The sequence below is a fragment of the Lampetra planeri genome, chromosome 31, assembly GCF_965212315.1.
Source record: "Lampetra planeri chromosome 31, kcLamPlan1.2.h2, whole genome shotgun sequence".
NCBI lineage: Eukaryota > Metazoa > Chordata > Hyperoartia > Petromyzontiformes > Petromyzontidae > Lampetra > Lampetra planeri.
The window spans coordinates 628,734-654,401 of record NC_136137.1 but is presented as its reverse complement, the minus strand read 5'-3'; the positions used below and the strand labels follow the sequence as shown (position 1 = coordinate 654,401).

Below are 25,668 nucleotides of genomic sequence, written 5' to 3'. Positions count from 1 at the left end.
TTTACCCTTCTATCTGGCAACAAAACTGACACCTTTTTACAAGGAGTCATGTTTGCATAGACCGCAATACCTGCAGTCATAATACAAACAAAAGAACATAACTCTGATAATGTGCACTGTCCTTAAAGTTGATTGATCCACACCCGAGACAGCTTTCCTTAGAGCCTAGTCTCATATGGGTTGGACCAGATGACGCCAAAAGGCGCACAACTCAAAGACAATGCACCATCAGAGTATGAGAGCTCGGGGCAAGCATCTACACTATGGGAACCTGATGGTGCATTGTCTTTGAGTTGTGCGCCTTTTGGCGTCATCTGGTCCAACCCATATGAGACTAGGCTCTAAGGAAAGCTGTCTCGGGTGTGGATCAATCAACTTTAAGGACAGTGCACATTATCAGAGTTATGTTCTTTTGTTTGTATTATGACTGCAGGTATTGCAGTCTATGCAAACATGACTCCTTGTAAAAAGGTGTCAGTTTTGTTGCCAGATAGAAGGGTAAAGAACCAATTAACAACCCAGTTATAAAGGAAATACTCTGGACTGATGTACGATCAAAAACTTGTTGCGAAGCTCGTGTATTTTACTTTCAAAATGAGTTTTCCTTGTTTTGTTAGCTTGAAAAAAAGCTTCACAGTCCTTACAAACAAAAGCGAAGGGGAATGAAAACAATTATAAAAACACCGCTACAATTTAACCTGATTGTTTTATGAATTTCAATTAACGTATACCAGGTGGTGTTGATCGGTAACAGACGTACCTGCATGCTATACACGCTGTAGGAAATCACCAATTCACCTTTTCGCTTAAATGTAAAAGTATTCTGGAAACAAATTGCATTTTGATCTACAGTATTTTAACTTAACCAAGCCTGCAGGCAGGCAGGACTTGACACCGAACCTTTCGCATACTCGGAGGGTGGATAATAAACCTTCACCCAGTATGGTGCATCAGCCGCCAGCTCACTTAACAGATTTCAGCAATGCATGATGACAAATGTCCAATGACGTGTCTTGGTCAGGCCTTCCCTTCACCAACACACCACAAACTTTGAATCATGCCACTGTCTCGTGTATTTCAAACACAATACAACACTTTCTTCCTATTCTTTCAATGTAACAATATTTGACATTATTAGGCGAAATTTAAAATTGTAATGGCCAAGATATACAATAGATGCTAAGATAACTTATCTATTATAATGTTTGAAGAGGGATGTTGGACATCTTAGTGAAGGCACCCTACCCCTACCCTGACTGTCCCCACCCACCACGGCACAACCCCTCCAGTCCTTCCACCCCCCCCCCCACCACTTCCCAAATCCAGCCGAAGCTTTGTGTCTGGAGGAAGGGGGCAGGGCCTAAAGAAGGGGTGGGTCCTGTAAAGGAAAGGCGTGGAACTAAACGAGGAAGAGCTGGGGCCTAAATAGAAAGAGGTTGGGCCCTCAGGAGTAAGGGGGCATAACGAGGAAGGGCATGACCCTGAAGAGACATTTCCCCTGCAGAGGTTGAACTCCCAATTTAATATAAGCGTAGAGTTAAATACCTCCAGCAGGCACCATACCTTTCGTGCCAGATGCGGCCAGAGGCCAACTAGTCATGTGTAAAAGAGGTTTTCGGGGATTATTTCTCCCTGTTGACCATAAATAAAAGACTAATGACAATGGCTGCAATTGGGTAGCCATTCTATAAATTACTCCTTAAACATCGGCATCTGGTCATGTTGCCGGACTTTGCTGTCCTGTAGCATTGCCAAAATCAATTGAAACATGGCGAGTAAAATAAAGTGACATTTAACTGATGCTCCACATGAGACAAGAATTAAACCACCTGGTCAGTTACATTTATTGAAGTTCATTTTGTTACTATGAGGAGCACCGCTGCCAGGAATGACATTTCAGCCAACATTTCTGGGTTCAGTCAGAGTCCGAATCGGATCCCTCTTCGGACGATGATTCGCTGTCGCTGCTGTTGTTGTTGCCTTCCTCCCCATCTTCTTCATCATCGTCTTCATTCTAGAGTACAAACACACACACACCACAGAGAACATGAAGCAAAAGCACACATTTGACGTACAGGAGCACGACTTTGGTAAAAGTGAAAAATGTATACCTCATCGTCATCATCATCGTCATCATCATCGCTGTCATTATCTCCCTCTGAAGACTCCTCCTGGCCATCCCCTTCCTCCTCATCATCGTCGTCTTCATCTTCTGATGACTCCTCATCATCTTCATCCTCCTGTATCAAATACAAGTGATTAACTAGGTCACAAATGCACTGTGGCTACAAACTCGAAGGCCACTTTAGCTGACCTAAAGTTCACTGCCTTAAGTGTCCACAGTAACTCCTCCAAGCATAGTAGCCTCATGCACACAGTAACCATGTCCTAAACATTCACATGTGACCTCTCTGCAGGTAATTACAATTAAATATAATAAAACAGCTGCCAAATATTAGGGTGCCAACTTCCCACTCTTGTGGATGCTGGGGACTGCCAGAGAATAGGGTGGGGGGGAATGAGGTGAGAAAGGTAAAAATGTTGCCAGACTAGGGCTAGAAACAAATGTGGCAAGTGCACATTATTTTACTTGTTATCATTAAGTATGTGCAACTTTGTTGTTATAACAAAACAAAATAGTCCAGCAACGATATACAAGGTTAACAAAGTACCATGATGGCCAGAATATACAGGGTGATGGTGTCTGAGCCTTGAATATGGTGGATCACTGCAATGTAGTGAAAGGCACCCAAGAAGGTTACTTACAGACTCCTCTTTCTTCAATTTTTTGTTCGCCGGTTTTGCTTTTGCGGTTACGGCCGAGGGCTTTGCTGAACCTTTTCGCTTCTTCATAAGGAAAGCAAATCACAAACGAAAGCAAAACACATAACACAAGATGAAAAGAACATGACAAACTACATCTTGAGTGACTTACTGCAGCATGTCCCTGACCAAAATGTTATCAAACAATGACCCTTCCAACCACTTTCAAAGTAAAGGCTAACATCAAATACTTACATTTGTGACGAACTCCTTGTACAGGGCTTTATCAGCTGCGGGCAGCGTCTAGAACCAAAATAACAGTTTATTTATGTTATCATTCGATATATTCTCAACGTAACTGCTTTCACAATCCAAAATTGTAAACATGTATGAAATGATCAATAGTGCAGTTTTAGCTGTTTCCAGTTAATATTTTTTGAGGTGCTTTTATTTGGCAGATTCAGTGGGAATGCCAAAGCAATTCCCCCAACACTGCCACAATATTATTATAAAATTAAAATGTCAGTGGATTACGGGCACTACCTTTATCCAGGCCTCGAGCTGAGCCTTGTACTTCTTTTGAGCCTCCTCTGCCAGTTGCTTGTAGCGGTCCTTCTGCCCCTGGCCAATTTTCTGCCAGCGACGGCCGATCTCCATCATGCGCTCACGCAGCGTGATGTGTGACAGCTCCCCGTTGGACAGCAGCTGCTGTGAGAACATCTGGTAGCCACTCCTGCACACGGCAGACAAGTTTGCACGTGGCTCATTAGCGCCGAGTCTCACTTGGTGGCAGCAGATACTGAAATAAACGGCATTCCCGAAAGGAACAGAGAAAATTCAGTCGAGATGGTGGCTGGAGATGACTTACGTTGGTGGCTTCTTGGGTTCCCCTTCAAAGTGTGCTTTCTTTGCAGGGGCAGTTTTCATTTCAGCAACTTGTTTCTGTTGATAAACAGTCACTTCATTTAAACCCGTTCAAAAATTAATATCTCTTTTGCATTGACCAGTGTGGTCAAACAAACTCCATGGCCAATACGGTGTCCGGGAGGGTCTTCATGCAGTAGTAGATTCACAAGTTTGTAAAATAAATACCTGGACCGTCGACAACCTTTCATGTAAACATTCAAGCATTTTTTTTAAACATCCGGCGTTATGCAAAGAGAAGCTTATTTGTCAGGATTATCAAGACTACGTAACCACTGGACAAATCCAGCCCTCACACATTTAATGTAGTCCATGGCGTCACTCCAACTTACTATTAATAGCGGTTTCCCCCGCAGATTTGAAATTTAATTAACGAAGTTAATTATTTCACATGACTGTCTAAAATAACAAATCCGGTAATAGGTTGTGTAAAATAATAGGCTCTTTCGTGATGTGACGTGGGCATGTGGGGGTGAAACGGAAGCTGGAACCACCGATTCATCCCTTACTGTGCATCACTCTCCTCTTGCTTGCGTCTGCTGATCACATCGTTTTCCATCTCCTTCTTCTGAATAGATCTCTCTTCTCTCATCTCCGATCTCTCATATCTCTCCTCTGAATATACCTATCTCTGTCATATCTCCCATCTGAATATATTCTCTGAGCTCTCATAAGTCTATTCTGAACAAATCTCTCCAATAACTTCTCTCTTCTGAATGTGCCTTTCTTATAGCACTGTTGAATAAAGAGTTATATCTGATATTCCTCCTTCGATTAAATCTGTTAAATCATTCTCAATTCTCTCTTCTAAATGTTTTCTCCTCTATATATGTTATATTTCTACTAAACTATCTCGTAATTCTCTCTTTTCAACATTTCTCCTCTCTCATGAATACATCGCTAACCCATCTCGATGCTATTCATTGTTTTAATGTATGTGGTCCACAGCTGTCACTGTATGTCAATGCGATGCTCAAAGGAAAAAGTATGGACTTGCATCTACTCGTGATAATACTGCATTGGAAGTGGTGTACAAGTACAACTAACAAAAACTCACATTTTTCAATAACACTGCCTTAAAAAAACAGGTACATAACAGACGACATTTCAGGCAATGGCCCTTCTCCTTCAAAGCGCACAGAGAGGACCAGAGAGGCAGAGTCACTGTCTCACTCCACCACTCTGGCCTGTCTATGTCCTGTTAAGGGTCAATGACCAAAATGCCACCTATTAAATATTCTTAAATACTTTTTCTTTTTGAGCCATTGTTATTGACAAATGCGTTGAGTTATTTTTCATATATATATTCGGACTTACATCATATCGCTTCTGGCTCTCAGCCGCCGCCTTGATCCAGGGCATCTTCTGCTTCTTCTCAAGAGCCTTCCACTCCACCTCAAGTGCCCGAGTCGTCTTCTTTCGGTCATTCTACCACAAGCCATTCAAAAACATCAAGAGGGCATTTTTTTTATAAAAAAATCTGCCACAGTCTCTTGCAATCCCTTTGAGCTTCTTTAAGAACTTGGGAATCATCTGTTGGCTTATTTGGCAAGTAATTGATTGTTGGATGACATGTTTGTTCATATTTTACATTTTAAAAATGATCTTTAGTTTTCTTAATTATATTCCAACAGTACCATTTAAGCCGCATGATGAGGAAACGAAATTACCACTCAGAACTCTCGCAGCAAACAGATGACCATCCTGTTTGACAGACAAGACCAGGAAGATGACAACACAGAACTACTTCTGAAGTCACGTCAATGCACCTCTTCAGGATGATATATTTTGTGCATTATTCCAATGTGAATTGTTTACCCAGGAAAGGCTCACCGAGTCTCAAGACTGTTCCAAAAGGGCCCTGCCAAGTGTTTACAGGAGGGGGTGACGTTGCCATGTAATCCCAATAGAGCATTTTGCAGGTAAACTTTTTGCACATTAGGATGTTTGTCCAGTACTAGTTATATTGTAAGTTTTTGTTAAGCTATAGGAGGAAACCGGATCACCCAGAGGAAACCCATGCAGAGAAAGGTGCCCGAGTCAGAAATTAAACCTAGGCCCTTCTGACTGTCACCACTGTGCCACAATACCGCCTAAATACAATTTTAGTTACGACGCTGCCCTTACCTTGAAGCGTGCCAGGTACTCCTCCAGCTTGCTCATCTGGAAGAGCTCCTCAGGGGTCTTGGGGGGATCAGGCATGCGGCCACGTCGGGCACTGCTGTTACTGGCAGAATCCTTCTTCTCCTTGAGCTGCGTCTGCATCTTTTGCTCGTAGTCTGCCTTCATGGCTGCCTCCAGCTTCTTGTATTTCTCCTGGATTTTTGTATGTTCATGAAACGATGTCAGGAATACAATGAAAACTTGTGTCAATTTGTAGTCCACTAAAATGCTTGGTTCTTAGCTGTGCATTACTTATATACGAATTGATTGTCCTTGATTTTACTAGATGAGATGCCAAACAAACCCTTGCAATTTTGGTTTAAGATTGTATTTCAAGCGAGCCATAAATGCTACGCAAGGCTTCCCTACGAGAACTTTAAAAGGGCACATTTCAACCTGCAAACATCCAGGCGACGCCACCTATTGGTTTACCCCTACACAGCTACGCAAAAGTCAATGTACAGGTAAATCTGGCAATTCTCAACAATGACGCCGTGCCTGGAAATGTGCATCATATCGTGAGCATGCATCCACACTACAGCCAATGTACCTGGTTATACAGCAGCTCACAAGCTCACGGACCTGCAGCCCAGCTCCACCCCCTTTTACCTTTTTCTTCTCCGAGAGCTCGCTCCAGAGGCGAGCCAGCAGTCGTGTGAGCTCGCTCTCTGGGAGGTCTGGGTTCTTCTTCCTCAGCTTCTTGCGCTTCTCTTGCGAGAAAATGAACATGGCCGAGATGGGGCGTTGAGGCCGATCTACAGCGCTCTGTTGCAACAGCAAACAAGGAAGAAACATCTTGCATATGCGTGGATCCTGTAACACTTTAGAACAAGGGTCTGTACTCTTAAGTATTTAATTATCAATAATGTTACACTTAAATCCACACGAGATGTCACACAGCGCATGACGTTGCGAGATTATGTCACACATAATAACGCCACGGGGAGGCAAGCATATTGATGAAAGTCAACATGCTATGGCCGAAGAGGTTAATCCATTTTATATGCTGGTTTTTTTATTTCTAATTTTGAGAAAACCCTTTATTTTAGCCAGTTTTCTCAAAGGTAAGTCCTAAATAGCAACACATCATACTGAAATGTATTTAAATTGGATGTTTACGAGAGTTAATGTATTTCTCCGCCATAGATAAAATACATTAACGTTTTCAACATTAGTTGGAAGAGCTAATAACAGCTACATGCAACTGCTTGCAATTTATTTCAATAAGCGTGACTGCCAGGTGCCTCCTCATGCAGCTGCCGACTCACAGTGGGTCCCGGGGAGTTGGTTATGTCCTTTCCCAAGGCGGCAGCTGTTGCGAGACTTGCCATCTTGCCACCCTCCTTGGCCCGTTCTTCCAGTTGTATTCGCTCGCGCTCCTCGTCAGTCAGGTTCTGCACAATGTGGCAAGAAGTCCTTCTAGAAACACTCCATAGGCAACAGGGCTCAATGCAATGTGCTCCACAAACTGCATATCCAGCGGTGGATGGGTGCATGACAAGTCAGAACAACGATGTGGCATCTGGTGGGACAGGCGTGTGATTAACCCTTTCCCATTCCTATGACGTACATGTATGTGTACGTCATCAGAGCCGAATCTGAAGAAAAACTAGAAATAAAATAACTTTATCGGTACCAAGGCTCCCACAAGGCCATGCGGGAGGGCGTGTAGCAGTTTGGTGTCAGCTATCATAGAGTGCGGTCGTAACACTACAGTTCTCTGCGGTGAGGCGGGGTTGTCTTAGGAATCGGCTGGAAGAGGGTCTCTCTCCTCGTTGCGGAGCGGTGTTGGCTGAACACCCGCTCCGGGTAGACGAGTGAGAGAGCCCACAGGGTAGCCGAGGGTAGGGTCCAAATAGTATTCAGTGTCCGGGGTGAAGGAGCGAGATAGAGTGCACCGACACTGGTGTGAGTGTAGGATGTCGAGTGTGACAGTGTTTGATTAAACGACAACAGCCCTTATAGAATTCCTCGTCTCCGCATGGTTCTACTGCACTACAAAAGTGCCAGAATGAAGCATGTACCACCACACATAGAAAGCAGTTAGCACACAATGGGTAATCCTTACCTCAACAAATTTCTGAAAATCAATTTCATACTGCTTTTTTTTCTGCAAGAAACAAAGTCACAACACATCAGACAAAGGATTCAAAACTAATATCTACAACGATTTCAAGTCACTTCCAGATTCATATACACAGACAAGGTATATCTCACATTATTTTCATCCTCATGGAAATAAAGGTCAACATGTACAGTGAATGTAATTAATATTTTTCATCTCAGTGGAACACAACGGCATAGCTATAGTGTGTTGGCAGTGTTATAGGTGCATTGAGGCCCACGGAAAGAAGGGGGCCCCAGGCATCTCACCACGGTAGGTGAGATGTTATCTGTTTTTTCGGTAAAGTCTCGCCTGGTATGCAAGAGGGTGTGTGGGTTCGATCCTGACCCTGACGCCTGTATATTTGCAGTTTGCATGTTCTCTCCGGGTTTGCCCTCCACATTTAGAAACATGCGCTTAGAGTATTTGGCTGTTATACATTTCCACATGATAATCCACTTCTTTGAACTATCATTTGTGGCCAGGTCACTTCTGAAAAAAAGATGTATAGCTCAGTGGGCCTTAACTCGTAATGATTTAAAATAGTTTCTAGTAGTCGTTGAAAAACAAAGCAGAGAGAAATTGGGACACAAGGCCCGGTATAATTTCTTGTACCTGGGTCCATTCCAACCATACTACGTCACTACACAGGTGTCATCGCACACTTATAAACTCGACAGCAGCAGGCCTAACTGCACAGGAGTACGGCGCTGTTAAAAATGATCGACAGGGCTGTGGTTGGCAGGTCTCACCTGCTCGCAGCGCTTGTGGTATGCATCCTTCTCCTTGGGCGAGAGCACCTTCCACTGCCGGCTGCACTCGTGCATGCGCTCCGTGCTGGGGACATCCTTGAGACTCGCGATCAGCTCCGCGCAGAAGAGGGAGTAGCCGTTCCTGAGTGGGTGTATAAGCGGCAGCAACCACTGTATGCAAAGTTCTCAATAACTTGCAAATGTTTACGTAAGACTATCAGCTAAAATACGTGCAAATGTAGTGTATTAATTGCAGGACACTTGTTGATATTTTCACAAGCTATAATTTCACATACAACTCGATAGTTGTTCCAAGCTTGAAATCAGCCCTCAAAGAAAGTGGCCACTTATTGTGACGTAGGTTATAGTCTGCAAAGGCACTGTCATTTGAACCGAATTTAGTTTACAGCCTACATTAAAACTCTTTGCGTGAATAAACAAAATACGAGGTGAATCTCACACCAAGTATATTCACAGTGACGCTGGTAGATATTTTCCAAAAATTGGACTGTTGCAGCATGCATTTGTGTAAAATAAAACAAGAGCCCAAGTTGGACACAGGGCGAGAGGGGTGGAGAGAGCCCATCTATAAACCTTTATAAACAGTTTGCCTTTAGAGGATAACCCCCCTTTTCCTGATGACAACAGCTTGTGTTGCGATCAAAACGTCGTGGTTTTTGTTTTTATATTTTATATTTAAATTACTGAAAGAACCAAGAATAAGTCTACATTATAAACTGCCAGTACGCTCACTCATGTTAAGAACCAGGCTACAGTCTACATTACAGACTGCCAGTACACTCACCAAGGTTAAGAACCAGGCTACAGTCTACATTATAGACTGCCAGTACACTCACCAAACTTAAGAACCAGGCTACAGTCTACATTAAAGACTGCCAGTACACTCACCAAACTTAAGAACCAGGCTACAGTCTACATTAGTGTTTTATGTGTTTTTAATATTTATATTCACTTTATTTTGGATTATTTTTCTATCTACGTGACTTTACCGAAAATGAATAAAAGCAGATATTGCGGTGTAGAGCTGGCAGGCAGGCGATTGAGTGGGTCAGTGCGTGCTTACGGGGGTGGCTTGGTAGGCCGTCCATCGTGCTTGTCCTTGAGCAGCCACTCAGCCTTGGAGAGGACAGACTTGGCGTCGTTGGGCACATATTCTGGGTGTGTGCATATGTACTCCTTCAGCTCCAACTGGGAAAGGAATGCGGTCAACATGTATATTAGATCATGCCATACGCAGCACACTCACCTACTTTCCATCTCGCCTGCAAGGACATAGCTACTTGTATATACCATCAGCAAGTGAACAGACTGATCAACACAAATTTCCAAGACAAAAGCACAAATGACGTTTTACAACCATAATAGTTAACAAATAGGCACACTTATGCATGATAGTATGTTATAAAAAAAGTTTTTCTGGCTGGCCACATACTGCCCGGCGCATGTTCTGACCGGCTGGAGGCCATGCGCCACCCAGCGTGCAGAGGAGAGGGGGTGCGTGGGTGGGAGTGCATGGTGGGGGCCGCGGCACCAACGGGAAGCAAAGGTGGGGGGTAAGTGCGCGAGGAGGAGCGTGAAATGCGGGTGGTAGGGGTGACCTGGGGGTTGTTACATGTGAGTGGGGGGCACCCAGGAGTGGGGGAGGACCATCATTCAACGACAGGAACTTTCACTATCATATAAAAAAAGATTTGGCTGGGCTCGCTGGGAGGGAGGGAGGTAGGTGCAGGGCTGCTATTTTTTTAGAAAATGAGTGCGAAACTGTTTTCAGCAGATGTTGAGCACGCTCAGTGCATCTTTCTCGCTGCTTAGCATGGGGGTTGCTCTAACCGCGTGCTGTCTCTGGAGTTCCAGGGCCTTGGCGATCCACTTGAGCCTCTTCTTATCAGGAAGCACCGACCACTGGCGTCTGAGTGTCTCGTTCACTTCCTTCAGGTTCATCTGAAGCAAAAGAAAGAACAGAAAAAGCGGGTTCTTAACGCAACCCAGACTGGAGCGGTGGTTCAGTGATTCTTGCACTGCGCGATCAATCATACACTTATAAATATATATACAGTATCCGATTTAGATTCACAGCCATAGCTTATATCAGTGGACAATGATATCTAAACTGGATCCTGAACCTCCCCCCACCTGCACTGAGCAGTGTGGTGAATATGGTGACAACTCGGACGACTGACAAGGAATGGAGGCATTTATTCAGCCGCAGATTGACAAAAGGGGCTGCAATTACAGATTAGTCCCCGAGTTACGATGGTCCGACTTAGGATATTTCGATCTTACGATGGCGATACAACAAAATTGTAAAATATTACAAATTTCGCGCGGCAGGCAAACGCAGCAGCGTACGAGGTATTTATCTTGTTTTTTACTTTATATTTTACTGTGCAATACAGTATTGTAATTAATAAATACATACAGTATATAGTTTATAGAGTACGGTACTGTAAATTGCTGTTTTGCTAAATTATCACCATTCTTTAAGACTCCTGGGTAGGCTCGGCCATCTTCGATTTTTCTCCTTACGATGGGGTCATCGTAACGCATCTCCATCGTAAGTAGAGGACTACCTGTATTAAAATTAAACCTTTTGCTTGGTAAACAACATTAGGTATGCAAGTGCTTGGTATGCAACGTTTCTTTAGTGTTGTATCAATTTCCAAGATTCGACGAAAAAGGTGCTAACATGCATGCATGTAAGATTATTAGAAATTTCTGCAGAAAATTACAAAAGTTGAATAAAATTTATATGACATATATTAACACATCTAATATTGACATTTTTAAAAGTGTCAAAGTGCACAGCCAAATAAGAATATATCCATAGCATCATCCCACCTCAACTACTCTCCTAATAATGGAAGGAAAGGCTCATTAACGGGACTGCGAGCATTAGGTAAAGAACCTTTTAATGCCAGTCTCGTGGTGGCAACATTTGGAAGGGCCCAGATGGTCTCTAGAGACCTCTTATCTCATCATCCATGAACAAAGTGAACCCTAACTAAAGGCTGGCTCGTTTACCTCGGGGTGAAGCTTTATGTAGGCCTTCTTCTCGTGGTGGTACCACAGTTGCTGCGGTGTCTTGGGCTTCTCGGGGACGTCTGACTTGCGCACGGCAACCTCCACCAGGTCTGGGTGCTGCTCCCTGCGAGAACAAGCGGGATGCACATGCACATATCCAGATTCGAGATAAGACACTTACACAAGGCAGCTCTGTAGTCAAGAGACATCACTGCTGCAGACGTTTTAAATCGATTTCTTCCCCATATTAGGTTCACTAAATACCTGATGCGAAGCGTCACAACGAAATTGTGTAAGTTTTACTCTATGGGCCCTACTATTGCCACATTTAACAATCTGATACAATAATTATTCATACCTTTCAGGAAAAGATCTACAGTTAAGTGTAGCTAAGTTCATCATAGACATTTAATGTACACATGACTGCATCATGCGTGTTAAAAAACACACACATTACCATTAATACTGGAAAACTATGCAATGCAGTGACACCAATCTATATATTATATTGTGAGTGGTGCCTCAGGATCCATAAAACACACAAACAAGCCCACAGCCACTTTAACAATTATATTTACAAGCAATTGCATTCACAAATAACTATAACTATATTCTCACCTAAACTTGGCCATAGCTTTGTCAAACTCCTCCTTGTCTCGCTGGTAATCTTCCATGTACTTCAGCTGTACAAAACAAAACGAGGACAACATTCAAAAGACTAGCTCCATATACCCATGAGCATAAGATATATATTGATGAAATACACAGGATATTTCACAGTAAAACTAGGTTCCAGAAATGTCTCTCCCCGCTAAATGACCATGTCGGTTGATGTACTGCAATGTTTAACAATGGACAGCTTAAGCAGCCCAAATCATAGGCTCTCAGCGAAGGACATGTATAGATTTGTGAAATTGAAAGTACTTAAGCCTGAGAGGCTTCACTTCAACACTTACTGCCTCATATGACCAACAGGCCTCAGGGCATGGATTATAATGGGGATTCAGCATGAAGTGACTTGTCTGTAATTGTCTGAGCATAAGAGGCAGGGTGGACACCTACTATTTGTTGTATGTCATTTTTTACATTCAATGAGTTATACCCAACAAGAATCTCGAGGGAGTCCTTTTCAGTCATGTGTAGCTCACTCTCACATTGTGCCTGTTTGACATGGCACATATCTTATGATTAACTTGTATTCATTAGTGTTTAATGTATAGATGTGTTTATGCAGTTATAAGGGGGATTTCAACCACATATGTAAAATGTACCTCAATGTACGACTTTGTTTCCTATTTGATTTCCGGATAACTCACGCAACATTAAACTACACTGCCTCAAGTGAATTGTCGTTTAACTTGTAATATTTATATATATTCAATGATTACACAGTTATAAAAAGTGCATCCTGTTTTGTCCACTTCTGTTTTGCTTTGCTGTTTTGTTGGAATTAGAAACAAATTTCAAATGTTACGGTATGGGAGTTAAGGCTATTCGTAAATATAATATAAAATGGACATTAAACATTAACATTAAGTATTTTGTCATGACGTTGCCTAAATCATCCACATTACCGTGTTCTTACAAGGTAAGAATTAGGAACAAAAAGTGAAATTTAGCAATACTGTATGTGTACGTTTAATTATCTTTCATGTTTTAAGACTGTAAATTAAAACAAAAAGGGGGGTTATTTTTAACCTGATATACAAATAATTTATTGCACTATGCCACGAAATTCAGCAATTTTTTACGGCCACGTGGACAATAATGCAAATCCACAAATGTAACTAAAATTATAAGTGTATTGTCCAGTTACTTGCGAACATTGGAATATTATGCATATGGGTTTGAAGTTTTAAAAAACATAGGGTAACTAAAAACAGCATGAGGTGTCCCCTACGTTAAAGATGAGGCCTGTGCCCCCAAAATACAAATATTAGAATGACAACAATTCCTTCAGCATATAGTTAGTCTCTAAGAACCACTCCATCTCACATTTCCTCACCAACCCATTAACAGTCAGTGACTACATAGCACAAGTCAGCACCTTCTTCTTCTCTGTCATCTCCTTGTACTTGGTAGACAAGATCTTGGTGAGGTCCAGGTTGGTGAGATCAGGATGCATCTTGGCATACTTGGCACGCTTGGCCATGAAGAATCTGAAGTATGGCGTGAGCGGCTTCTTTGGGAAGTCTGGGTGGCTCTGCAGAACACACGCACAGTGACATATTTATAATATGGGTCCCAAATGCATTAAAAAGGTGACCGAAGTCCAAGTTCACCTCTCATGACATACAGGTCATCAATGAGGATTGACAAATAAATGGAACAAAAATAAAAATGTCAGAGAAACACATCAATCGGAGAACATATAAAAGTTAGACACATCATATTGCCGATTAAGAATAGTGGACTTGAGCAGGTCACGCCACTAAAAGGAATGATGGCCAGTAGTCAAGAATAATAAACATGGTAGTCAAGGGACAGAATGCGCCTGAGGAATATTCACTGCGGAGATGAAGCAATGAAATCAGCCGTGTATAGGAGGAAGGTGCATTGCATCGTAGCATACCTTGATTTTCTTTCCTTTGTAGGGGTTCTTCACGTGCTCTTTCGCATCCACCAGGAGCTCCGTGAGAGTGCGGAATTTACGAATCTGCAAGAAATGCATGCTCATCAAATCCTTAGTGTGTTACGCTGCCCAACATAACCCTTGGGAAACAATCAGTCACAGTATACTGTATCGATAAAACAAACTGTATTCAAATGAATACTGCATGCACCTATATACACATGTGCCTAAATGTGTTAGATTTGTTAATGCATATATTTATTAGTGTGTGTGTTAATGCTGATTAACTGTGCTTAGCTGCGCAGACCTTCAATCGTGGCACCAGCAGCAAGGAACGGGAAGTTGCACTACATTAGAGAGCTGCAGGTGGTGGCAAGATCAGGATTTATAGAGTTGAAGCTCGCAGAATTATGTCCGCTGGTTGGATCATTAGCTTCCTCAGTAGGGGGCCTGGGTACTGAAGAGGGGTGCAATGTAAAAACTGATCCTTGCCCTTATATTTATGAATGTTGTTTATGCATTTAAGAGCAAGTACATGTTTTTTACCAACCCATTGATTAATAGGTACAAGTATTGTCCTTGAGGTCCATTAATCAGAGTTTATATCAATACAGTTACAAAAGGGGTTCTATTGTGAAAAATATTTGATTACAATAAGATCACGCATGGTTCGACATTAGCTCAATTTGGTTGAAGTACATGTATAAAAAAAAGCATGTAAATTTTCCTGAAATGTAGTGCAATATTCTCTCCAAATTACATTTGCAGCAATATAGCGGTACCAATTTGTACATTAAATTATCAAAATACTGTGATAGCAAATTCATTTCCTGGAGGAGTGTTAACAGGAAACTAAAATGAAAGATACTTCAGGAATACTTTACACACCCTCACACTTTTTACAGTCTGCAAGTGCATGGGGCCTGACCTGGGCAATTGCCAGCATACATGACACTGAATCACAAACTACAGCAGTCGTTTTGGCTACGTCTAAGCAATCCATCAAAAAGTTAATGAGCTGTGGCACTGCTTGAGCCCAAGACTCTAAATTCTGAAGCAACAAACCACAAATAGCAGTCTCTTATTACCCTCTGTCCCTGTTCCAAGGTACTAACCCACAGCGATATTTTTATAAAATGTATACACACATACCTAACAAGGAGGCTTTAAAGAGTTCTATCCACTGTGGCTTTAGAACAGGGAGTTCGTCTATTAGTAAGTGATATTTTAACAGTTTTTTTCCATACAAATAAACAATTTTAACAATACTGAAAACTGACAAAAATGTCCAGGGATAATCACAGACCTCGCTGGAGAGTTTGAGCCACTTCTCCTTGCACATGTCCCCAGTGAAGTTGGAGAATTTAACCTTCTCCCAATCGAGGTGTTGCTCCGTTGTCTTGAACTTCATGCTGTCATTCTCTGGGATGACAGACTTCATGCGCTCCAGTAGCATGAACAAGTCTTGCTTGGACCAGACATCCTCTGGGGGATCGGACACCAGACACCGGGAGCAGGTGCAGCATTCAGACAATGGGGAAATCAGTGAAACTAAAGCAAAAACCCAAAACTTCCTCGGAAGACGGTGACGATTGTGCAAACTGCAAAAAGAAATCTAAAAATTATGCAAACAAAAACTTGTACTGTCCAATAAACCCCATTATACCAATCTGGATTTGTTCATGTTGTTAACCATGAACTATTCCATTCTATTCTTGCATATGGCAATGTTCAGGTGATAGATGATAATGTCAAGGTCTGTAAGCCATGACGGGGAGGGCTTCAGGAGAGAGTTTGTGTAGTTCTGCTAATTATCCTCCGTTGAATGAGTGCAGACTACAGTGATTTACTTTATGGTCCATAGTTTGGGATGCATGGCCACCTCTGTTACATTTATCATATCACACACTGTTACAATTATATAAACTGTTCAGCCAATGATAAGCACAATACCAGGAAAATTACCGCAATTGCTATTATTCATATTATCACCTTTACTCATTATACAATTCATCCTACTTGGAATGTACACCAAAAGGCTACATCTTATTGCAGTTATGAACAAAGTGCCTGCGTCCTGGACCTGGATCTGAATAGGATTAATATCACTGTGCTGCACTACAAAAATAAGGACAAAATGTTACTTAAATTACTGTGCCATTATGTAATGCACCAAACATTCACCACTGTGCAACAAAATACTTGGAAGAATGTTTCCAAAGCACATAATGCTCACAGGTAAGTGTAAATCACTTCCAAAGGTCCAATTAACATTACTGGAATGGTTTGTGACCTGACCTGTTTTTGATGCATTTCTAAAGTTTATATATTTGAACAGTGGTTGCATTCAAGGCCGACGTAGTAGACCATATGTTCCTGTTCACAAACGACACATTTGGACGTGGTCCAGTCTGCTTTCGTACAGGTTAAGGTTGGTGAGTTGCTCATTTATATGCTGCATACACACTTGAGTGTGTGTACACATGTACACACAATACAACCTCTGCACTGGACTAATTGGGGGAAGAGCCTTTCTCTGACAAAGGATGTCCATCATACTTTAAATAATTACATAATTGTCCCATTTATATGTGCTGTAGTTTACACCTGACACTTTGTTAATTGACAATTTAAACTAATATCTAATTACAATCTTGATTTGAAGCTTTCGTGACTGCAGGAATCCATACTCTTTGGTTCTTTCGGTAAAGTCACGTAGATATAAAATAAAATCTAATACACTTCAAGCATTTAATTTTAATAATGTCATCGCCATTACTGAGAGCATTCAGTGGACAAATGTTTCTTCAGACCGGAGCCACACATTTCTTTCCTGTTACTTGGACATGGTATGGTCTTGTTGCAGTCAGAAAAGCACATTTAGTTACTCATGTTTTGCGAAATGTGTTTCCGGTATTTTATTTACACAATAATGTAATGCATAATATTTAACAAAATTTCACATTTACAAAAATTTACTTGAGACAATTAAAGTGCAAAAATTTGCATTGAGTTTCCACAGGCACAAGACGTAGTAGACCAAGGCACCGAGGGGTAGCCTCATGCCCTCAGGGGCCCCACCTGGAATGCCTGCAGATCACAGTATCCTTGCAAGTACAGATTCCTTAGCATGAGAATAGTGTTTGACAGGATGTTTTTTTACAAACAATTCAGGCAGCCTTTTCGGCATACCCCGATTTCCGGCTTGAGTAGAGCCTAACCATAAGCAGTATTAATATTTGTACTTTTGTTAAATGTTTTGTTGTATTCAGTGCCTGTGCCAACAAACGCGAACATGTATTTTCAATTACTGTGAACACTGTTCACAAGCTTAGTTTACACTGCTTTAGATAAAATAATTAGGGAAAAGCCACTTTAGGTATTTATAGAATTGGCCACAAGCCTTTTCTGAACAACATAATGAATAACAATCAATGGCCTCCAACGTGGCGTAAAGGATTGTAATTTTTATGATAAATAAAACATATCCATAGCCGCATAGCGGAAATTGACGAATAACATGTAATATGGGGGAAAAAAATTCTTGACCCACAACAATCTTATGACTTGAAAGTAAAGTTTAAAAAATGTATGACAAATACAATATATTTATACTGTGTAATAAATATATGTTACAATTGGTGCAAATTACCAACCAGCACCCTCCTTAAAATGTATGGAGACCCTGAGGCTTTCATTGATAAATAACTATTTAAAGGGCTTTCACATGTTGCTTTAAAGCCACAATGTTAGATCCAAGAACACAACACACCAAACACAGCATACACTCAATCTTCATGTGCTGCATGTATTGGGGCATTCGCTGTTATGACAGTCCCGCTTGAAGAGGGTTAACCCCCTTCCTACCAGCGTCCTTGTCAGCGGTGGCAGGGGACTCTCCGGCTGCCTCGTTTTTCATCTCGCCATTCATCCTGCCCAGTGGGATTGAGCCTCTCTTGGCCCCGTGTGCGTCACTCCACTCGAGGTCTGTTCAACACAAAACAATGCTGCTGCTGCTACGGGTTGTCACAATCCATCTTCGGCCACAAAGCCGCAACAAATAACAAGGCAAATACCAAAACTGTTGTATACTTTTTACCACCATTGTCGCCATCACCACCACCAAAAAGAGGCTGTGGTCCAAGGCTGAATCCCAATGTGTGATTTTTTTAAACAAATAATGAGCAGTTAGGATTTTCATCAGTGCCAAGGTTTCAGACCAAACATCACAAAAGGCTCGATGCAATGTGTAATAATATACACCATTATTATTGTTTACCAATGTTTACGACCAAACATACTCTGACATCACAAACCACTGGAAACCAGTAATCCATTTTAAACGTCGTAATAAATCCATCAGAAATTCAGACAGGATGACGCAGTCTTGCTGATATCTTTAGGGGGCAGCCCTTAACCACAAGGTGACGTCTACTGCCAACTGAGCAGCGCATGCAGGAATGCTCAAAATCCTCATTCATACATCTTCACCTCTAAACAGTAGCAAGCAGTGCAATGGACTATAACTCCTTCAATGGTAAATAATTATCTGGTGGCTTACTGTGACTCGAACAAATGCTGCACTTGCAGCAGCTGTCATGCACAAAAGTGTACTATCAATAACGCCTGTGTTACAGCCGCTTTTTATTACTGGCGAGTTCCCATCTGCGAGGGGCAGTTATCTAGGCTGTAATTAGCTAATGGTCAAATTTTTTGCAAGTTGGATAAACGTCAACATTGGATTAGACCAAGACTCTTGTCACTTTCCTCTAATCGTCAATTGGAATGGGTTGTCAGTGAGGCTGTGCTGCAATTATCATTGAGGAAGTAAATAGCACTGTAGCAATATCAACAGCACAGGAATGAAGCAGGAAGCAAATATACAACTATTACCATCGACTTGGATGTCATGTTATATTCTGCTACACAGAACATTAAGAGAACAAAGGGAAAGGTTATTTTCTTAAAATAAAGGGGCGAATTTTGTTTCCGAAAAACATAAGGAAACTCCATGACAGGAAGTGAGTTGGCCGAGTTTCATGCACACCATGTTAAGAGCCATTTTAACCACCAGTGCAAGAAGTAGCCACAACTAAACCTCGTCTAAAAAGTAACTTTAAGGATAAAACTCGCCACTAAACAAATATAGCAACACACTTTCATTAATTGCTTAACGTATAGTCGACTAAATTATTTGACGAGGAAATAGCTTTTTTGTTATTTTTTAACCCACGAGAGGCCTCTCATTGTTCTCGCGAGAGGCCACCACCACCTGCTGCTGCTGCTCTGTGCGGGCTGCAAGTGCCTCATTGCACGCGCAGTGTTGAATTCCACCAAGCATTTCAGCATTTCCTACAAGCGCACCACCAGACGAAGCAGCTGCCAATTTTTTTACAACCAAATTAACCACTCTGATATAATGAAGCTTTTTGGGGTTAGATCGCGTAAATATGTCTCGTTAAACCCGCCACCACCCGATACAGCCTATTAGTAAGGTTTGTCACATAAACAAACATGCCAATTAGTTACTAGTACAGCACACACCGGTGTATCGGAAAGTACACCCGCAACATTTTCAATTTATTATGGATAATCCTGGTCACAAAAAAAGCCTAACACTCGAGTATACTTCAACAGCGCATAACGTATCTAACAACAAAAACAAGCGCGTTCGCAGCACGCGTTCGCTGGACTAGTGTGAGCACGGTCGGTGCCCCCCCCCCCTTTAGAGGCGGCTGCGGCTGCAGTGGAGGCAAGCCGAGCTGGGGGCAACGCAGGCTCCATGTGGACGCCTGCAGCTCGCAGCCTACCCCCCCTTCCCTCTTCTGCCCCCGCTCTGCCCCAAGGCTGCTGCCGCCCGCCGCATGTGGTGGGGGCGTGGGTCGCGGTGGCTGTGGGGGTAGGTGGAGTGAATTTGCAACGGGTGAAGCGTTTCATTCGGCGGCGTCAACCCCGCGGAGCCGCCGTCATTGCTGGCTGCAGCAGCAGCAGCCAGCAAGCAGTGCGCCGCCGCATGTGAATGCCGCATACCAAGCCCGGGCCGGCTCTGCTTGCCAATTAGCAGATGTTCGTGTACTCGCAGGAGTGGCAACAACATATTTTTTAAGCTGCAAATAACAAGGAAATTCCCAGAAATCTTCAAAGTGTGGCTACTCCGCGAAGGCCTCGTTTTGCCTGCACTATGTTAGAGGCAGCAGATCATCACTCGCAGTGACAACTCCTTATTTTGCCAATTGTTAAGATTCAAAAACTGTCAAGGAATAATTTATCAAGATTTGCTGGCTGTACAGTAATGTGGCATGATTAACGTTTAACTGTCTAATGCATATTCCTCGGAAATGGTTTAATCTGATCCACTTCACAGCTCTATATCCACTTAAGTTTACTCTGAGCTGAACAAATAGGCCCAAGGTGGTGAGTTAGTGACCATGATATGATGAATGCTCAAAGGATGCCCTGGCACATCTGCAAAATACGCCCGTTCTGATGCACGCAGCAATGTCCAACACACTTGTCTGCTGTTTTACATAACTGCATACAAAGGTGCACATGACATGGGTTGGGATTTTCAAGCCCTTGCACTCCAAAGGTAACAATGGGGCCAGGGCCATGGGGGTGGTGGGTGAAGGAGGTCTCTTCTCTTCCCGATTTGTAATTAACGTACCGTGGTGTCCAAATTGCGGGGCCACAAGCCCCCTACACTCAATGCCAATTACAATGTCGTGTCGTTTGAGTTATTACTCTGGACGTGTGCAGGACCCCGTCATGTATCCGTCTGGTACGCAAGTTAAAGCACGTGTCTTCGTATGTAATGTTCTTAAGAACCGTACTGGAATCGCTTTTAGGGACCGGTGGCGGTGTGGTTAGCACACTGCACTCTGAGCAAGGCGAACTAAGTGACAATCCCGGCCACAGCTATCGCCAGTGGCGAGTGGATATGCTAATCAGTCTTGGGCCACACTGACCAGCGTGAAGTATGGTCAAACAACACGTGCTTGGGGAGGGCATTCATCTAGCAGTGGACCGACACAAAGCTTATGATAACCAAACATTGACCCGATGTATGCAAATTGATACGTTTATCTACAAGGTATTAATTATCCTGATGTAATCGTAGTGGGTTAAAAAGCGAGACGTGAACTTGCCCGATGTCCCAGCTGTCCGCTCCGACACGCGGCGTTGAAGCTCGGCGCTTACAAGTGGCCGCTAAACACGGAGGCAGCAGAAACTTAGAAACTTTACCTTAATACGACCCACGGCCAAAGTAGACACGTTTTAAACCTCACCTCTGCAGGGACCCCATCATTTGAAAACGTTACATCAAAACGTCGAGATACAACACTCAACTATTGAGTTACTTTAGTCTGGAGTTTGAAACCATTCTGAACACAACGCGAAACACGTGCGCGCACGCAAACCATCGCAACGCAGGGAAATCGATTAAGCGAATGCTTACACATTTTCTATTTTAATAAGTAGCGACCGGTTAGAAGTAAGCGAAATACTTTTGGACACAATAAATGAATGGCCGTGTAAGCAAAAAAATTGAAGGAAATGAACGGGAGCGGAAAAAAATGCAAAAAAAACACCACAAAGACAGCCGCCCAAGCCGCCGTGAGTGGGGCCCGGGGGGAGGCCGCGGAGACTTCGCCACGCCGGCGAGATGGCTGCTTGCGCCCATTCGCGATTAAACCCAGCCTCGTGTACACACAGAGCAGTGTGTATTACACACATCTAGCATGCACTCACATGGTAAATATAAACACGAGACGTAGAAACGTCGGGCGTAGCAGCGTGGCACAGGAGGCGCCCGCCACTGCCGCGGAGCTCGGCTACGCGGAGCCTCCCCGTCGTGTATAAAGCCAGCCGTGTTTACACACTAACACCGCCAATATCCTACAAACACGCGTGTGTGTGTGTGAGAGACTATACACATGCCCCCAGTGCCACTATGTACACGCACGTGATGCAGGCCGACTGGAGCAGAAACAGCTGCGGGGAGATGGAGGCGGTCGAGTGGGACGACTCCATCGGACAACAACAAAAGCCTCCCCCACGCCTCGCTCTAACCCACCACCGTGGACATTGCACAAACACGGTCTATAGACTGTTGATGCTCTTAGTATAGACTGTTGATGCTCTTAGTATATACTGTTGATGCTCTTAGTATATACTGTTGATGCTCTTAGTATAGGCTATTGATGCTATTAGTATAGGCACGGGCAAAGATGGACGGATACACAAGAGCCGAAGCGAGACGGGGGAGAGGAAGCGGCCGTCGCCCAAAGGAGACCGCGGCGCGCGGCGCGGGGCCAAAACCTCTCGGTCGCGCACTCGCGACAAAAACCTTCCAGCAACAACAACCACCACAAACATCACCACGACGACGACGTCCACCACACGCGCACAGAGACACGCGCACGACGGTGGTAGTCGTGGTATAAACGTGCGAGCGAGCGAGGCGGAGGCGGCCGCCCCGGGGCCGCGTCCCCTCCGCCGCCGCCGCCTCCATTTCCCGCACCACCGCCGCCACCATCACCGCCACTGCCGCTTCGTTACCGCCGAGACGACGACGCCGCGCTCCACGATCACGACGCGTCCCGCTGATGTTATAGTCACTGTATTTGTAGTACATTTCCCATGTACTTGGTGTATAATCTGTGCCGGGATGTTGTGAGGAGGGGATTTGCGAGAGCTGTGGGGGAGCTCCCCGGAGCCGCCGCGGCCCCGAAGGTCGCTGGAGGCGGAATGGCGGTCAGGAAACTCCGAGGCTCCCGCGCTGCACCAGGCCGCGCGCCTCGCTACAATTAAAATTAAATTACAGCGAGAACATTCACGACAAACTCACGGGCATCTCTTCTCAAAGCCGCACCGACGACGACCATTCCACTCTTATGTGCGAATCGCATTCAACGACGCGGAACTGTAAAACAATTGGCGCGGCTGCGTTGTAAAAACCACGCGCGGCAACGTTAAAGCGAAGTTCGCCTCCACTCCCTCTCTCCTCTCCGCCTTCTCGTTCCCAATTTACCGAGATGCGATGCGTGCGAAGCGATGGCTGCACAGGCGGACGCGCAGGCGAGCGGGCGGGCAGGGTGTGCGGGCGGGCGGGAGAGCGGACGGGAGGGGAGCGCGGGCGGGCGGGCGTTTCTATCGGGCGGGCTCACCGGGATGGCTGAGAGGCTGGGGCCGCCTGCCTGGCTGGGCTGGCCCGTCCCGTGTCACCCCGCGTGCGCCCCCGCTCGCCGCCGAGAGCACCGCGCCGCGCAGCCGCCTCCAGCGCCGGGGACTCGGGAGCCAACGCGCGGGGTGGGCGCGGGAGGGGGGTGGTCGTGGAAACGATTTCGATGCACAATTTCTCTACGAGTACATATGGTGGATGGTCTCATCGTTTATTTCATTGGCATTTGGGACGTGTCGAAACAAACACCTTGCACGTTATTTTCGTGGCATTGTGTTGTTATTTTTGCTGTTGTGAGCATTGCAAGATCTGTGCAAGCCTCCCCACTGAGCTACGCTACGAGGCTCCACGTGCGCTCGTGGCTGCGCCCTTTTATATGCGACGAGAGCGTGACGCGTCACCGCCGCGGACCAATCGGAGTGCGACGTTTGAACGCGACGGCGGCGCGCGCCGCGAGCCGTTGAGGTCGTGGTTACAACAAAAAAAGTGGCGACTTTCCCGCCAAAACCGAGTTCTTCGCCTCAGAGGTGATTAAATTAAGTCGAATTAAATGGTGAAGATTTTCAGCAACATTGTTGCTCATAACCAAGACTCATTTTCTCGTGGAATATTTTCCGGAGCTCAGCATTTGAAAAGCTCCAGTTAAAAGAATAAATTACATTCGTCAGCAACACTATCCTAAAAGTAAAATGGCGACGTTTCGGGCAATGGTCCTTCATACCAGAGAACAATAATCAGACAAAAAGCTTTAAAGTCATTCTAAGACGTCATTGCAACATAACCCTAAATGTAAATACTGTAATGGAATTAAAGTGACATCACAGGGGCACGTATGGTACACCTGACCGTGACTTTAAATGTGTTTGTTTCATTCAACAAAGCCTTAAACCTGAGCTAGGCAGTCCAGGGCACAACCCAAGAATGTATTTGCAAAAATATATGAACACAAATTTGTTTGAATGTTTAACTTTTCACAGCCCCGATAGTGTACCGACTGCCACGGTGATTGTGTCCCTCCCAGAAGTTCATTAACCCCGACTTGAGAAGGCCGCCGTAGCAGGGATGTTTACCAAGTGGTCTCACACCAGGGTTTACACCCCGACATGCAGAAACATGTTCCCGTCATGTGAGAAACATGGCTTATTTACTGGGGCAACAGGTCAACCGGGTGAAAGTCAAAATAGCGATTTTCTGCTCAATTCAGAAATGAGGCCGTGCTCATCTGTTTATAGCCTTGAGTTCGTGGTGGGAATTCATCATTCCTATGGCAAGGTGGGTCTCTCCAAAGAGACTGCCGCTGTTGACTTCCCCACATGGAGGGGCACTAATTTTATTGACCCCAGAGGGATGATGGGCTGAGTCAACCCCCAACCAGGATTTTAACTCGCAACCTTGCAGTTGCGAGCCACTTTATCTTACACTGATCCACCTGGCTGAATGCACTCTACTTGCAGCTACTATCCTGGTGATTAATATAATTCTCCATTAAGTTTCATTTTCCTACAACTCAAAACGGATTTCGTGTTATTACATGTCACCATTTAGCCTTAATTCCAAAATAATCTTAAATTCTACGGATGTCATTTCATATCTGTAACATTCAACATGCTGTCGATTTGGCCTTTGGTTTTCAATGCCAGCTATGACTTAAAAGCTTAGCGTTAGTTGTCAAATTCTACACCGTGAAATTAATTTAAACTTTGGAGAGTGCCGGTCTCCTTCCCGGTGTCCAGGATACTGTATGTATGTTGAACTTTTTTCACGCCGTACATAGCCAACCATGCTAATCGGAGGCAAAACATGTAAGTGTGGCAGACTTAAGTTAATTCACGATAATGATAACCACTATTGTAATGGCCTGCGAAACAATATTATCTGCTTGACCAATACGCCAGCTGCAAAATCTCCCAGCTGTAAGATCGACCACTGCATCTGTTGCTGACCTATTTAAATCACGGCCCCTTTTTCATTTTCGTCTCTTCAATTGCCTCTCCATTATTCAATAGAAACAGTTATCACATAAATATGCAGGACCTTCTTTCCATGTACAGTACACTATACAGAAGTGTAATGCAGATTTTTGTAAATATAAACACAAAATTTAGACAGTGCAAAACATTCGACCATCATGCAGACATTTGGAAATAATGGGGGCACTCACACTTTA

General features: G+C 43.9%; 1 protein-coding gene across 7 annotated transcripts; it reads right to left on the bottom strand.

Moving 5' to 3' along the window:
• Positions 1–1,163: 1,163 nt before the first annotated feature.
• LOC144729049 (nucleolar transcription factor 1-like) lies at positions 1,164–23,849 on the bottom strand. 7 transcript variants are annotated; one of them, XM_078608898.1, is made up of 21 exons: positions 23,352–23,849; positions 18,188–18,307; positions 15,627–15,805; positions 14,321–14,404; positions 13,796–13,951; positions 12,367–12,431; positions 11,749–11,872; positions 10,558–10,668; positions 9,791–9,915; positions 8,707–8,848; positions 7,919–7,960; positions 7,119–7,244; positions 6,460–6,615; positions 5,815–6,003; positions 5,005–5,115; positions 3,632–3,705; positions 3,307–3,496; positions 3,019–3,066; positions 2,767–2,847; positions 2,112–2,240; positions 1,164–2,014 (listed from the first exon to the last, which is right to left on the bottom strand). In XM_078608898.1, exons 2-21 carry the CDS (start codon positions 18,249–18,251, stop codon positions 1,916–1,918), a joined length of 2,295 nt encoding a protein of 764 aa, XP_078465024.1. In that variant the 5' UTR covers positions 18,252–18,307; positions 23,352–23,849; the 3' UTR covers positions 1,164–1,915. The 7 variants fall into 7 exon arrangements, with proteins under 7 accessions (XP_078465024.1, XP_078465025.1, XP_078465027.1 ...); XM_078608899.1 differs by having other exon boundaries at positions 23,488–23,849; XM_078608901.1 differs by having other exon boundaries at positions 23,169–23,382.
• Between the last annotated feature and the right edge of the window lie 1,819 nt (positions 23,850–25,668).